This window comes from Spermophilus citellus (assembly GCF_964194105.1).
Source record: "Spermophilus citellus genome assembly, chromosome: 3".
NCBI classification, from domain to species: Eukaryota; Metazoa; Chordata; class Mammalia; order Rodentia; family Sciuridae; genus Spermophilus; species Spermophilus citellus.
The window spans coordinates 206,180,754-206,197,699 of NC_138184.1; the positions used below are offsets into that span (position 1 = coordinate 206,180,754).

Sequence of the window (16,946 nt, forward strand, 5' to 3'; positions counted from 1 at the left end):
TTTTAAATAAATTTTTTTGAGACAGGATTCTGCTAAGTTGTGGAGGCTGGCTTTGAACTTATCCTCCTGCCACAGCCTCCCCAAATTGCTGGGATTACAGGTATGTTCCACAGCACTTGGCTATCATACCAAATTTGAAGGTATTCCTTTTCCAAATTTGAGGGCATTCCCATGACAACTCACCTGTTTTCCAGACTGCTAATTCTGCCACAGATGTCCAGAGCAGCTATTTCCAGGTGACCCATAATGAAGGGACTCCACAAAGCCTGAATGTGATAGCTACAAGGTCTGGGTATTCAATTCCAGGGCCTCCGAATGGTCAAACAGGAGGTACTTACCTTGAATGGATGAGAGTGCTGCTATGGTGGCAATGTACTCAGCCCTGAGGGGATCATGTCCCCTTCTGCTCCTTTGAAGACTGGATCCTGTTGCTGCCATCAAAAAATATTAAACCAAAATTGAGACCACAGGATCTCTGGAATAAAAGAGTTCATTGAGCTGCAACAGATGTCAGCCTGGAAAAGGATGAGGTCTTGACAAGTTTACACAACTACCAGCATCAAGGCTGATAGCAGTTAGAAAAAGGTCCACAAGACATAGGGCTAAAGTACTTTTCTAACAAAAATTTGGGGAAGGAAACCATAAATTGAACCTACATTGACTATAGATATGAGAGGCACTATAATAGGGCAGGTGAAGTGTTGGAAAGGTAGGCAGTCCCATCTGTAGCTTCTGGATTGGTTCGGATATTTACCCTAGTCTGAAAAGTTGATATGTAGGGCTGGGGTTGTGGCTCAGTGGTAGAGTGCTTGCCTAGCATGTGTGAGGTACTGGGTTTGATTCTCACTATTGCATATAAATAAATACATAAAATAAAAGTTCATCAACATCTAAAATTTTTTTTTTTAAAAAAGTTGATATGTAAACAAGGTTTGGTGGTCCTGGTAGTTCAAAGTGATGGGATCTAAGTATTCAACATATTATCAGGAATGTGAACTATTTTTTGTTGTTTTTTTTTCCCCTGCAAATTGTTAACTGATTAACATTCCTCATCTTTTCCTTCATCTTCTAGCCCTCATAATTACATTTAAGACATCTCAGCATTTTATCAGCAGTGACATTATGAAAGCTATGATGTCACTAGCTAACAGAATTTCAACACCAATATAATCTTGTGGGACCACTATCACATACGCTATCTGTTACTGACTAAAATGTCATGTGGTGAAACAGAGTATTTAATTTGGGTTGAAATAAGGATTTCTCCAAATCCACTTTCCTATTAGTATTTTAGGTGTAAAATAATATATATTTACCACATGTGTTGAAACAAAAAGTTCAGTGAGCAACTTGCATTTGGTACCTTCTAGTCAAGGAAAAAAATCTATTAATGCAGGGTACAAAATCTTTAATATACATGCAACAAGTATAGTACATCAAGTCAACAAAATACACATGGAAATATTAACATATAGTTCAGCATTCTTTTGGGGGGAGAGGTTGTTAAAAATAAACACTACCACTTAAATTAAAGGTTAAGACATACATTGTTTCTTCATGCAAACATTTACAAACTACCTCTAGTGTGAAATGAACTGTGTAAAAACCTGAACTTCACAGTAGCCAATGAATTTTATTCCAAGAGCTCCAAGAAAGGAGGAAAAGTCCTGATCCTCAGATGTCATGTTTAAATCTGCACTTAGCAGCAGGTTAAGATACACAAATTACTGTTCCCAGTAGACAAATCTGAAAAGTATACCAATTATGGAATCTTGAATTTCCTTCTACATTTTAAAAATGAATGGAAAAAAATTAATAATATTTTTTAATTACTGAAGGATCCTATGTGTCAGCTGAGAGTGGACCATGAATTATAAAGCATTTAAATATTCTGAGAATTCTTAGGAAAGCTGCTCAAGGCTAGCCTAAAATTCCCAAAGTTCCCTCCTCATTCATTTCTTTACTCCATCCTCCCAAGATATCAAATGTCTTTATTTTGTATCTTCCTTCCTTCCCTCATGCTTGTTAAAAACTGCTTTGGATACTTCACTCTTGTCAAGGGTATACAGAATTAAGAATAGATTAAAGGTACCATTTCTCAAGAATATTTGCATTTCTACAAATATTAAAGCCTTAAGGTAAAGTAATAAAGCTCTGAGTATGTCCTGGCACACTTAAGATAGCTTATTATAAGGGCTTCCAGGTCTCCTTTGTCCCTGAAATGACATTGTTTGGACTGTCTCACATACAAGACTGACCTTATTTTATATTCCAAATTATGAAACTAAGCTCTAAATATTGCAGAGAACCATCAGACTCCTACATTTCTAATACAAAGAATGAACAGGTAATTCACTTCTTAAAAAAATTGTTTTAGGAAGAACATTTTTCCTATATGTCAAAGCTACTATGTTTGAATGTAATGTTTTAGTAATAAACAAAAATACCATATGACATTCCAGATAAATATTGTGGCCTTTTCATGTAAACAATGTATAAAATTTCTTTGGCACAGCTAATCATGTTTTCCTTATTTCTTACTATAGAAAATATGTTTCATATATTTTCACTTTCAATATGGTGGAAATTTAAGGGACAAATGTAGCTGTTTTAAAAATTGCAAAAGATTTAAAATATGGACTATAAAAAAACTAATTTACCTGTAGAAGTGTAGGGACCTTTTAAATATTAACATCATTTTATAAATGAGATTATGAAATGATGCTAGAGTTCATAAAACACGCATGACACACTTCATTGTTACATGTAAGGGAAGAAAAAATAGCACTGTATGTCAGACATTTATTTATTATTACGTATGGTGCTTATTCTAGTGATTCTTGTTTAAAAGCTTCTCAATCTTTAGCTGAACTTAAAATCATTCCTGATGTAACATTTTCTAGCATTCCTTCTATATTTGAAACGTTTCCAACTTTTCAGACATACCTGATCACATTTAAAAACTGACAACCGTTAATGAAAATCCTGGGGAAACAAAAAGAAGAAATTTATTCATTTTCTCTCTGTATAATATACTTTACCTATGACCCATACAAAGAAAATCAGTGATTGCCAAAAAAGGCACATTCCTACAAAATTTATAAAATGTTAAATGGAATGTTTAATTAGTACCCAATGATAAATGTTGAAGAAAAAAATGACAGGCTAGGGAATAGCTCAGTGTTGAGCACTTCTTTAGCATGTACATGGCCCTGGGTTCAATCCCCAGCATAACCAACAAAACAAAACAAAACCACCCAAAACCAAAAAAACTGAAAAACCACTGTGAACTGCAATCTAGAACACTGCCCTAATATTAAACATATGGCATTTAAATGTTAGAAATTAGTGGAAAACTGAATTTAGTTGTCTTATTTTGAAAATTTGACCACTGAGTGAAAGAAAATATTTAGCTTAAGTCTCTGGAATAAAGCCTTGATCTCAGTCTCTGATCACTAAGATATGTGTAAAGAAATATATAAAAATCAGTTGAATATTAATTATGTACAATTTGAATGAATCATTAATTTGGAGAATCTTCAAAAGTTTTTTAAAGCCTGTTCAATTTTAAACTTTCTCAATGACAAATATAAGTTTTTTTAAAATGAAAAAATGTCAGGACCATTATTTTTCCCCTTATACGTTTACATGGAGTACTGAACTCTCTAAGCAGAATTCCAGACATGTACCAGAACAATATAAAATTTCAAAGGTCTCCCCAGCAATTGAACTTACATAAACTGAACATTTACAATATAGAAACTTTCAACTTTCACATAAGTTTTTCAGGATGGAGTTAGGCCTGGACTTGTCATCTCCGTTGTAGGACTTGCAAGGTAGTCATTAGATTTTAGGCTTGTTAGAGACTTGTAACTTGCCACTGATGTAAGAGACCCACAGAGACCAAGTAATGAGGGAGTATCTTCTTTACCTGAAAGTCAGGATAAAATAACAATTAATAGCCTTTGAAAATGAAATCAATAAATTTAGCATGTGGTGCATAAATATAACCCAGTGACTTGGGAAGCTGAGGCAGGAGCATCCCAAGTTAAGGACAGCCTCAGCAGTCTGGCAAAACCCCATCTCAAAATTGGATTGGGGATGCAGCTCAGTGGTAAAATGCCCCTGGGTTCAATATCCAGTTCTGTACTAAAATAAAATAATGCAAAGAAACTATTAGAGTTAATAAATGAATTCAGCAAAGTGGCAGGATATAAAATCAACACGCATAAATCAAATGCATTCCTGTATATCAGCGACAAATCCTCTGAAACGGAAATGAGGACAACTACTCCATTCACAATATCCCCCCAAAAAATAAAATACTTGGGAATCAACCTAACAAAAGAGGTGAAAGACCTATACAATTAAAACTACAGAACCCTAAAGAGAGATATAGAAGAAGACCTCAGAAGATGGAAAAATATACCCTGTTCATGGATAGGCAGAACTAACTAACATCATCAAAATGGCGATATTACCAAAAGTTCTCTATAAGTTCAATGCTATCCCAATCAAAATCCCAACAGCATTTCTTGTAGAAATAGATAAAACAATCAGGAAATTCATATGGAATAATAAAAGACCCAGAATAGCAAAAACAATGCTAAGCAGGAAGTGTGAATCAGGCGGTATAGCGATACCAGACTTCAAACTATACTACAGAGCAATAGTAACAAAAACAGCATGGTACTGGTACCAAAACAGGCGAGTGGACCAATGGTACAGAATAGAAGACACAGTAACCAATCCACAAAACTACAACTATCTTATATTTGATAAAGGGGCTAAAAGCATGCAATGGAGGAAGGATAGCATCTTCAACAAATGGTGCTGGGAAAACTGGAAATCCATTTGCATCAAAATGAAACTGAATCCCTTTCTCTCACCATGCACAAAAGTTAACTCAAAATGGATCAAGGAGCTCAATATTAAATCAGAGACACGGCGTCTGATAGAAGAAAAAGTTGGCTATGATCTACATACTGTGGGGTCGGGCTCCAAATTCCTCAATAGGACACCCATAGCGCAAGAGTTAACAACCAGAATCAACAAATGGGACTTACTCAAACTAAAAAGTTTTCTCTCAACAAAAGAAACAATAAGAGAGATAAACAGGGAGCCTACATTCTGGGAACAAATCTTTACTCCACACACTTCAGATAGAGCCCTAATATCCAGAGTATACAAAGAACTCAAAAAATTAGATAATAAGATAACAAATAACCAATCAACAAATGGGCCAAGGACCTAAACAGACACTTCTCAGAGGAGGACATACAACCAATTAACAAGTACATGAAAAAATGCTCACCATCTCTAGCAGTCAGAGAAATGCAAATCAAAACCACCCTAAGATACCATCTCACTCCAGTAAGATTGGCAGCCATTAAGAAGTCCAACGACAACAAGTGCTGGCGAGGATGCGGGGAAATGGGTACACTTGTTCATTGTTGGTGGGACTGCAAAATGGTGCAGCCAATTTGGAAAGCAGTATGGAGATTTCTTGGAAAGCTGGGAATGGAACCACCATTTGACCCAGCTATTCCCCTTCTTGGTTTATTCCCTAAAGACCTAACAAGAGCATGCTACAGGGACACTGCTACATCCATGTTCATAGCAGCACAATTCACGATAGCAAGATTGTGGAACCAACCTAGAAGCCCTTCAATAGATGAATGGATTTAAAAAATGTGGCATTTATACACAATGGAGTATTACTCTGCAATAAGAAATGACAAAATCATAGAATTTGGAGGGAAATGGATGGCATTAGAGCAGATTATGCTAAGCGAAGCTAGCCAATCCTTAAAAAACAAATGCCAAATGTCTTCTTTGATATAAGGGGAGTAACCAAGGACAGGGTAGAGATGAAGAGCTTGAGAAGAAGATTAACATTAAACAGGGATGATAGGTGGGAGGGAAAGGGAGAGAGAAGGGAAATTGCATGGAATTGGAAGGTGAGCCTCAGGGTTATACACAATTACATATAAGAGGAAAGGGGGGGTAGGAGAAAAATTATATAAGTAGAAGAAACGATTTATAGTAGAGGGGGTGGAGAGAGAGAAGGGGAGGGGAGAGGAGGGGAGGGGAGGGGGGATAGTGGAGAATGGGATAGACAGCAGAATACATCAGTCACTAGAAAGGCAATTTGTAAATCAATGGAAATGTAACTGATGTGACACAGCAATCTGTATACGGGGTAAAAATGGGAGTTCATAACCCACTTGAATCAATCTGTGAAATATGGTATATTAAGAACTATGTAATGTTTTGAGCAACCAACAATAAAATAAAAAAATAAAATAAAATAAAATAAAATAATGCATAAAGAAAAGAATGATAACAATAAGATCCTAAAACCTATAGAATCTTTCATAATCTACAAGATAATAAAAATATATCTAATTGTGCAAAGATCTGCATCTAGACATGTTGGATCTTTCAGCAGTTTCAATATGACTGTAAAATATTACACAAGATTTTGCTTCTTATAAAACTAGATATGAAAGTTTGAAATAACATGCTTTAGAACAAAAAATTAAAAGTTTACCTTTTTATGAGGACATGTTTGTGTTCAGTTGGTTAGTAAAGGATAATAAAAACCTAAACAAATAAAATAAGTACCTATTCTAGAAGAATACTGGGAAACCCATACTTAGGTTAAGTAATGCATTAGAAACAGGTTGGTCCTGGTGAGACTGGACTATACCAACTTACAAGGAAGGTTTGATTTTAGAGACTGCGTTCATGTATTGAACATTTAATTAGTATCTACTATTTGCATCAGGAACTCTCCTAAATGCTGGACTTTGATGAAACTCTGAAGGAAGAATGGCACGTCTGTTTCTGTGGCTGAGGTAAAACTTCCTATAGCTGAGTAAGTTTCAACGCACACTGCCCAGACACTAGCTGCAAGTGGCTCTGGCTTAGGGTTGTGAAAGGCTAAAGACTTTGAAAATCAGGTTTCCAAAGATGGAAAACTTGGATTTCACTCATGTCATTATGGAAATGTAAGCTGAGCTGGATATCAGATGGTTTTGAATATTATGTATTATTTCAACCAGCCTTTGAAGTTTTCCCATAGTCCTTTTGTACTTAACTCTACCTTATCACACTGTGTGGAAAGTGGGGGTTCGTTTTTTCTCTCTCTCTCTCTCTCTTTCTCTCTCTCTCTCTCTCTCTCTCTCTCTCTCTCTCTCTCTCTCATTAGTTGATAAACTCTTTGAGAAAGGACATGGACTCTGTTTTATTGATTACTGTACTCCCAGTACCTAGTACACAATAGGTCATTAAATAACTATACAATTAATAAAGAATGATTACATGAAATTGCACTGGAACTCAAGATAGGGCCTATGTCCTTTTCAGCTTTGCAACCTTGGGCAAGGCATCTTCTCTGAGCCTGTTCTTTCCTTTGCAAAGTGGGAACAGATACCAAAAAAATGACTGGTTTTGCTAACTTCACAGTTTTGCTGACCAGGAAAACATAATTACTCTTAGAAAACATATGGATGAGTAGTTGCTACATTTATATTTTAAAATGTTTATCATATTATATTATTATTAAAAGGTATAGCTCAGTGGTAGAGCACCTCTGAGTTAATGCCTAGTACCCCACCTCCAAAAAAAAAGGAAAGAAAGAAATCTTTAGACTCAAACTGGTAGGACTTGAAGACAGCAAAATGATAGGTGGAAAAAACAAGAAAGACTCAGAAGGTTTTCAGAATTGGTAGATGAATGGTGAGATTACCAACTCTAAGACAGGATAAGAAAAAGGGGATCAATGAGGACAGGAAGAGATAGTGAATATGTATTCTAATTTTGAGGAATGCCTAAAGGAACGCCTTAACCTCTATCACAAATCCACAAACTGAAGAAAAGTTAAGCTGTTAACATGTAAGGTCCATGTCACTTTTTATAATTGATAGTTAGAGAAACGGGAAGGCTATTACTTCATATAGTAAAATTTCAAACTGCTTGAACCAGTATATGTTGTAGTTGATTGGGCGAGGTTGGGGGGACTCTGACACAGTTGTTTCTGCATGTGTCTATATGGACTTGGTCACAGGTAGTCATGTTGATATCAATTTAATTCAGTTACTTGTCTGACTGGAATTACAAGTGCTGAGTTTATATACTGCTTAAAATACCTTAAAAACCATAATTTGGCCTTAAAATGAAAAGTTATTTGTTTACAGGAAAGAATGAAAACAGGCAGCTAGAGGTAAATTTCATATTACTAAAGCAAATACACATTAGAAAAATTATTGCAAGTCATTTTCTCATAAAATAAGACAAAGCTTGTTACAAAGGAAATCTCTAAGAAAGGAAAATACCTTGCAAGTAAATGAAAAATTGTGACATGCAAAAGGATTGCTTATCACATACCAAGCATGTAGCTAAGGCAGGAGAAATCCTGGGGGCTGGGGGCAGGTTGTAGCTGAGTGGTAGAGTGCTTGCCTAGCATACACAAGGACCTGGGTTCAATTATATTATGATTAAAAGGTATAGCTCAGTAGTAGAGCACCTGGCAGGGAGGCTGGTGCCACAAAAACTGAACCATATGCAGCTGGTATGACTCATTAATGTATTGTGCAGGATCTTTTAACATTTTTCATAAAATTCCTATGGCCCATGAGGAGAAGCTGTTTAACTTCCAAAAGTATTTGGTTTAATTGAGGGGGTACGGATAAACTATAGGAAAACAGGAAAGGGCATACAGAAAACTTACTGGTAGTTTAAAATAAAAATTCCTACAATAGTAGAGTATTGAAATGGTTCTTTGTTGGCACAGAGGATGATATTGTGAGGAAAGACATGGTCACTGACGATTTTGACTCAAAAAAGGACTCAGAAGAGACTGATTCTGAACAAAGAAGTCCTGGAAATACCCTGAGCAATTGAATTTATTTTTATTTTCCCTCTTATAGATACAGAGCAACAAAATATGATTTTTTAAATCTGTGCTTAAAGTCTAAAAGAAGCAACAAATGATCAAAGAATGAAATTAAGAAAACAATTGCACTGATAACAGTATCTAAAAGAATCATATATGTAAGAATAAATTTGACCACAGAAGTGCAAGAGTTGTATACCTTTTGAAAATTATGGAATATGTTGAAAGCAATTAAATATCTAAATACATGAAAAAAGTCTCATTTTTCTATGGATTAGAAGACAATATTGTTAAAATGGCATTAACTCTCCCAATATATATTCAATGTCACTCCCATTGAAATTTTCATTGCCTTTTTTATTTCAGAGATGACAAACTGATTCTAAAATTCATAACAAAATGCAAAAGATCCCATATAACTTCAACAATTTTGAAAAGGAACAATACTATAGACCTCAAACATCCTAATTTCAAACTAAAAGCTAAAGTAATCAAGACAGTGTGGTATTAGCACAAGGATAGTGTGGTACTAGCAAAGACACCCAGATCGGTGGAATAGAATTGAAACCCCAGAAATAAATCCATACATTTACGGTCCATAGATTTCTACAAGGGTTCTAAGACCATTCAATGAGGGAGAAAACTGTACTTTCAACAAATGATTTTGGGACATCTACATATTCATATGCAAAAGAACAAAGTTGGACCCTTTGCCCACAGTTTATATAAAAATTAACACAAAATAAATCAGAGACCTAAATGTAAAAGTTAAAACTGTAAAATTCCTAGAAGGAAACATAGGTATAGATATGCATGACCTGGGATTAGACAACAGTTTCTTATATACGACATCAAAGCATAAGCAATCGTAAGAAAAATTTGATAAACAGAGTTTACCAAAATTGTAACTCAATTCATCAATAATAAAGGATAATACAATTTTAAAACCACCAAAGAACTTGAACAAACATTGCTCCAAAGATGATATACAAATGACCAAAATGACCAGTAAGCACATGAAAAGATGCTAAAAATCATTATTGGGGAAATGCAAATTCAAACTACAATGAAGTCCAAATTAATGCTCATTGTGAGATGGACATCATTACCCTACAAACATGTATGACTGCACTTGTGGTGCAACTTTACATCATGTACAACCAGAGAAATGAGAAGTTGTGCTCCATTTGTGTACAATGAATTGAAATGCATTCTGCTATCATGTATAACTAATTATAACAAACAATTTTTTTTAAAAAAAGCACATAATAACAAGTGTTAAAGAGAAACTGAAACCCCTTTTGTTGACATTGGGATTGTAAATAATGCAGTTACTTTGATATATTGGTTGGCAGCTCCTCAAATGGTCAAATATATGATCCAGTTAAGTCTAGCCCTAAGTATATACTCAAGAGAAATAAAAATATATGGTCACACAAAGACATATATAAATCTTCATTGCAGCATTATTCAGAATAGCCAAAAAGTAAAAACCACCAACAAGTTCAACTGATGAATAAACAAACAAATTTGGTATATTCATACTGTGTAATATCATTCTGCCACAAAAAGGAATAAAATATTGATATGTTATGACATGAATGAACCCTGAAACATGCTAAGCCAAAGAAGTCACAACTTTTAAAAGAGCTACATATTATAGGACTCTATTATATTAAAATTTTAGAATAGACAAATCCAAAGACATAGAGAGTAAATTAGTAGTTGCCAGTTACAGGGGTGGGGGTAAACTGAGGGGGAATTGGAACTGGGGACTAATAGGGCTTCTTTTTTGGGTGATGATAATATTTGGGAACGAAGCAGTGGTGATGGCTGCATAACACTGTGAATGCTCTGATTACCACTTCACTGTATACTTTAAAATGGTGAATTTTGAATTCTGCCAAGCATCCACATTTAATCCTAGTGATTGAGGAGGCTGAAGCAGAAGGATGGCAACTTCAAGGCCAGCCTCAGCAACTTAGCAAGACACTCGGCAACCCTGTCTCAAAATAAAAAGTAAAAGGAGCCTAGTGGTAGAGTGTCTCAGAGTTCAATCCCCAGTACTGAAAATAGGTAAGTAAATAAATAAATAGAAGGGGTAAATTTTATATTGTGTGAATTATTTTTTAAAATATATATATATATTTTAGTTGTAGGTGGCCATAATACCTTTATTTTATTTTTATGTGGTTCTGAGGACTGAACTCAATGACTTACACATGCCACGCGAGCACTCTATCATTGAGCCATAGTCCCAGACCCCTTATTAAGTGAATTATTTTTAAATAAAAGTGGTTAAAGAAAGTCTAAAGGATCTCTTTAAATAAATACAAAAATACTAAGAGATACAGGAACATGTTGAAGTTTAATTGCTAGCAATTTTTTTGGTGATATGTAAAAAATAGTTTATTCTAAGACTCGGGTCATCTTAGTTTTAATAAAATACAGTATCTTGTAGGAAATGTCTGCCACATATGAGGGCTTAATAAATATTTCAGAAAACAATGATGATTTCTTATTCTAGCATTGATTATAGTGCACTTTAACTTCTGAAATAGTGGAGCTGCTTTTGATTATAATATATATTAAAATATGCCTTTAGATTATAATATATATTAAAATGACCTTGATAAATATTGAGTTATGGGCTCTGAAAAGTCATAAAAAACTGTTTTCTGCTTAAGCAAATTTTAGAATATGTAAGTTACTGTTATTTTTATTGTTGTTGGTAGTTGTGGTGGTATCAGGGTATCAGCCCAGGAGCATGTAACTACTGAGTCATATCCCCAGCCCTTTTTATTTTTTAATGTATATTTTATTTTTATTTGTAGTTGTAGTTGGACAAAATAACTTTATTTATTTATTTATTTTTAAAAATTTTTATGTGGTGCTGAGGATCAAACCCAGGGCCTTGCACGTGTAGGAAAGCGCTCTACCCCTGAGCCGTAACCCCAGTGTCTTTATTTTTAATTTTAAATCAGGGTCTTGCTAAGTTGCTGAGGCTGACCTTGAACTTGCTATCCTCCTGCCTCAGCCTCCTGAGTTGCTGGCTGTACAGATGTGTGCAATCATGCCTAGCTCATAAACTGCTGTTTTAAGTACTAAGTAAAAAAACTTTATTGCTTAAGACTTTTCAGGAGATATTAATAAAAGTATTAACATGAATTAAATGTATAAAAGTGAAAAAATTACTCAGCATTAAAAGAGAATAAAATCATGGCATTTTCAGGTAAATGGATAGAGTTGAAGAATATCAAGCCAATCCCAAAAAACCAAAGGTTGAAAGTTTTCTCTGATAAGTGGATGCTGATCCATAATGGGGATGGAAGGTGGGGATGGGAGGAATGGAAGAACTTTGGATAGAGCAAAGGGGACAGAAGGGTAGGAAGGGAGCATGGGGGCAGGAAAGATGGTCCAATGAGATGAACATCATTACCCTAGGTACATGTATGAAGACACGAATGGTGTGACTCTACTTTGTGTACAACCAGAGAAATGAAAAATTGTATTCCATTTGTGTAGTATGAATCGAAATGCATCTTGCTGTCATAACAAATTAGAATAAATAAATTTTTAAAAAAGAATACATATAACATAATTTTTCTATGTACACATATGAAAATACCTAAGTGAATCCCAAACTCATGTCCATCCACAAGAATGGAATCCTAATTAGAATAAGATATATTCCATGCTTGTATAATTTTTATCAAAATAGATTCTACTGTCATGTATAACAAAGAAAACCAATTAAAAATACTCAACAATGGGCTGGGGATGTGGCTCAAGCGGTAGCGTGCTCGCCTGGCATGCGCGGCCCGGGTTCGATCCTCAGCACCACATACAAAAAAAAAAACCAAAGATGTTGTGTCCCCCGATAACTAAAAAATAAATATATTAAAATTCTCTCTCTCTCTCTCCCTCTCTCACTCTCTCTTTAAAAAAAATACTCAACAATGAAAAAAACTAATCATTTATAGTTCCACCACCAAAATTATCCCTTTAAAATCTTGATATATTAGGCTACTAGTTGGGTTTTTTTGTTTTTTATTTTTTGTAAGAAGGAAAACCCACTTACTATGCTTATAACAAAGACATGTATGTTCATTCTAAAAGAATTTAATCAATGCAGTAAAGCACACAAATATTAAAGATATTATCACATAGTTTATATTCAGAATAAAATGGAAAGAATATTATAAAATTGGTATGATGTCATGATTTTCTTCTAATAAAAATTTTCAATTTATTTTGACTGGAAATCAATGTAAGAAAAAAAGAACAGTAAAAGAAATGTTGAATTTCCAATAAATATTTTTGCCTTAAGAGGGGATTAGCAAGGATGGTGGAATGTGATGGACATCATTATCCAAAATACATGTATGAAGACACGAATTGGGTGTCAACCTACTTTATATACAAAGATATGAAAAACTGTGGTATATATGTGTAATAAGAATTGTAATGCAAAAAAAGTTCATGTATAAAGACATGAATTGGTGTGAACATACTTTATATACAAAGATATGAAAAACTATGCTCTATATGTGTAATAAGAATTGTAATGCATTCTGCTGTTGTGTATTTAAAAAAATAAAATCAATAAAAGAGTTAATTTTTATAAAAGATTACTCTAATTTTAGAAAATATAAAAATATTTATTGTTTTACCTTCATGTTTTTTTTCAAGTACAAGCATTGATTTTTGAATGATCTACTGAACTCTCAAAACTCAACAGTTAAAAGTGATCTAATTAGAGAAAATGTAAAAAACATGAGAAGGTGTTTCAATGAAGAGGACATACATGGCAAATAAGCAGGTGAAAAGATGTTCAGGGAAACGCAAACTAAAACCATAATGAGGTAACACTCCACATGAACCAGAATAGCTACAATTAAAAAAATGTAAGAAATAATACAGAGCTATTACAGAATAGCTTAAATCAAACCCTAAATATTGGCAAGAATGTGAAGAAACTGGATCACTCATCCATTGTTGGTGGGAATGCAAAATGGTACAATCAAAATAATTTGGTTGTTTCTTCATACATCTCAGCACTGTACTCCTGGGTATTTATGACACAGAAATGAAGACACTTCTGTATATACCAAAACTCAATAATCTTCATAGTAAATTTATAACCCCAAATAACCCAAATGTCTTTTAATGGGTGTTGTTTTAAACAAAATTATAGTGTATTCATGAAATGGAATATTTTGGCAATATAAAAGATGAACTATGGATACACACAACTTGGACAGATCTCAAGGGAAATATGCTGAGTGAAAAAGGTCAATCCCAATAGCCGAAGTACTACATGTCTAAACTATATGTACAGTCTTATATATACTATATGACTTATATAACTTTATTGAACTGACTAAATTTCAGTCGTAGAGAACAGATTAGTGCTAGCCATAGATTAGGGATGGGACAGAGATGGAGTCTGGGAAGGAGGTGGGTGTGCTTACAAAAGGGCAGCACAAGGGATCTTTGTGTTGATAGAACTTTTCTGTATCTTGACTGCAGTGGTGAACACAAACCTAAGCATCCAATGACAGCATAGAACTACACAATATAGGAATACATGTATATTTGAATAAAATAAGTGAGTTGTATTAATTTCAATATTGTGGCTATGATGCTGTACTATAGCTTTGTAAGAAGTGAACAAGATGGTAAACTGGGTGAAAGGCACACCCAGTTCCCTTCTTTGTATTATTTCCTATAATTACTTATGAATCTAATATTTTTTCAAAATAAGAAGTTAAATTTTATTTTATTTTTTCAATATCTTTGTTTTATTTATTTATTTTTCTATGTGGTGCTGAGGATTGAACCCAGTGCCTCACACATGTGAGGTGAGCATTCAACCACTGTCCTACGACCCCAGCCCAAGAATTTAAATTTTAGAAAAGCAGTAGCTAGAAAAATTCCTTAAAATGTGTTAAGCACCTAGGTAAAAGTATAGAAAAGGAAGGAATGCCAAGGTAGCTTAATAATCTTGGCATTCATATTTTCATACTGATTAAATGTATCTTCAGGGTAAATTCGTAGATGTATGGTTGCTGTATTAGAAAGCAAAAGCATTTACAGGACTGAGTTAACTCTAAACTTAGGGGGAACTAAAAAAGTATTTCTTTCAATTTGCTCAAATCTACTTTTGAGTCTCTTAAGAACAGTTTATAAATTTCACAAGATATGTGCAAAGTCTAAGTACTTTATATTTGTTGCTATTTAAATTGTTTTCCCTGATCATTAGAGTATCTCACTGATCACTGTTTGGGTAAGTCAGGACTACAGATTTCTGCATGATAATTCTGTATCTAGCTACATTTCAGGACTTCTTTTATTGCTGCATTTAGTTGTATTATTTCTCTGTTTTTCCAAGTTCATAAAATCATCTCCAAAACATAATTCTCATGTCTTTACTTAAGGTTTCTTCTCTAAATGCACTGCCTAATACTATCAGTATAATGTGAAATTATGGTAGAAACAATGTAGAGCCTTACTTTGTCCCTCAGCTAAGTATTTCCCCATTAAGTAAGACACTAGTTTTAAGAAAAAGTTCTACACATACATACACACATACGCATACATTCATGTAAATAAGGTATTTTTCTTGAATATTCTTATTTGTCACACAAGTGTTGAATTCTATCCAAGGCCCTTTATTGCATCTATGGAGATTGCCTTTACTATTTCAGATCTATTAATATAGTATTTGTGACATTAGAGGATTTTCTAATATTGATCACTTCACATTCCAAACATTCTGGAGCAAATCCACCTGATTGTGATATAACATTTTCTTTATTTGTTGCTGGATTCTGTTCATTAATATATTACTTAGAACTTTTGCAACAATATCCATAAGTAATATTAATCTATAGTTTTTATTTGTTATAGTGTATTTATTTGGCTATACTTACTTCCTAAAATAATTAAGAAGTTTTCCTTCATTTTGGAATAGTAATTTATAAAGCATTGGGGGAATATTTGATCTTTGATGTTTAGGTAGAATGCTTCTGAGAAATCACATGAGCCTGGCCCTTTTCTATTGAGTAGTTCTTACATAGCTCTATTTTTTTTTCCTGGATAGTGTTTTAAGCTTTCTATCTCTAATGCAAATAATTCTGTGAAGTATACTTACAGAGGAAATTATCCATTTCATTTAGGTTTTCAAATGAATTTGCATAGAGATCTGCAAAGTAGTCTCTATTTTTTATTCTGTATCTCATTTGTTTGTGATCTTATCTTTATTATTTCTTTTCTTGTGCTTTTGGTTACTTTGTTGTTATTTTTCCAGCTTTGTGAGCCAAAAAACAGAATTTATTTATCTTATTTTGTTTTTTTTAACAAAAGTATATAAAAGATAAAATTTTCTCTGGTTATTGCTTGAAATCAACTCCATAAAATCTATTGTCATTATTTTTTAGATATCCATGATTTCAGCTTGAATTTCTGTTATCCAATTTAATAGGTTTATTTATTTCCAAGTGAAAGGCCCTTTTGAACAAAAGAATTATCATGATGAATAACTTCTAGAGTTCTCTTACAGTGTGACCAGAGAATACTATTTGCAATATTTTATGTTTTGAATTTATTATTTTCTTTATGATCTAATATATGATCATTTGTTACTATTCTATTTGTACTTAAGAAGGTATCTATATAATTATCTATATAATAATAACATATCTATATAATGTTTTCTATACAATCAGGGTGTCAAGTTCCATAATATTATAAGATCTACCTTACTGATTATGTTATTTAGGTCTTTTACATCTGTGGCAGTCAGCTTTCCATTACTATAACAAATACCTAAGATAATCAACTTTTAAAAAGAAAAGATTTATGGGGCTGGGGTTGTGGCTTAGTGGTAGAGCACTTGCTTTGCATGTGTGAGGCACTGGGTCTGATCTTCAGCACCACATAATAAATAAAATAAATAAATAGATAGATAGATAAATGAATGAAATAAAGGTATTATGTCCAACTAAAAAAAAGGTTAAAAAAAAGAAAAGATTTATTTTGGCTC

The 16,946-nt window shown here is 33.6% G+C and overlaps 1 protein-coding gene across 7 annotated transcripts in view; it reads right to left on the reverse strand.

The window, feature by feature from the left end:
- Positions 1 to 3,574: 3,574 nt before the first annotated feature.
- Positions 3,575 to 16,946, reverse strand: part of RUNDC3B (RUN domain containing 3B) — a 149,804-nt gene continuing 136,432 nt past the window's right edge. For all 7 annotated transcript variants that reach the window (XM_081287888.1, XM_081287884.1, XM_081287887.1 and 4 more), the window contains one exon: positions 3,575 to 3,931. In XM_081287888.1, coding sequence (XP_081144014.1) covers positions 3,786 to 3,931 — 146 coding nt within the window. In that variant the 3' untranslated portion in view covers positions 3,575 to 3,785. The remainder of the gene's footprint in view (positions 3,932 to 16,946) is intronic.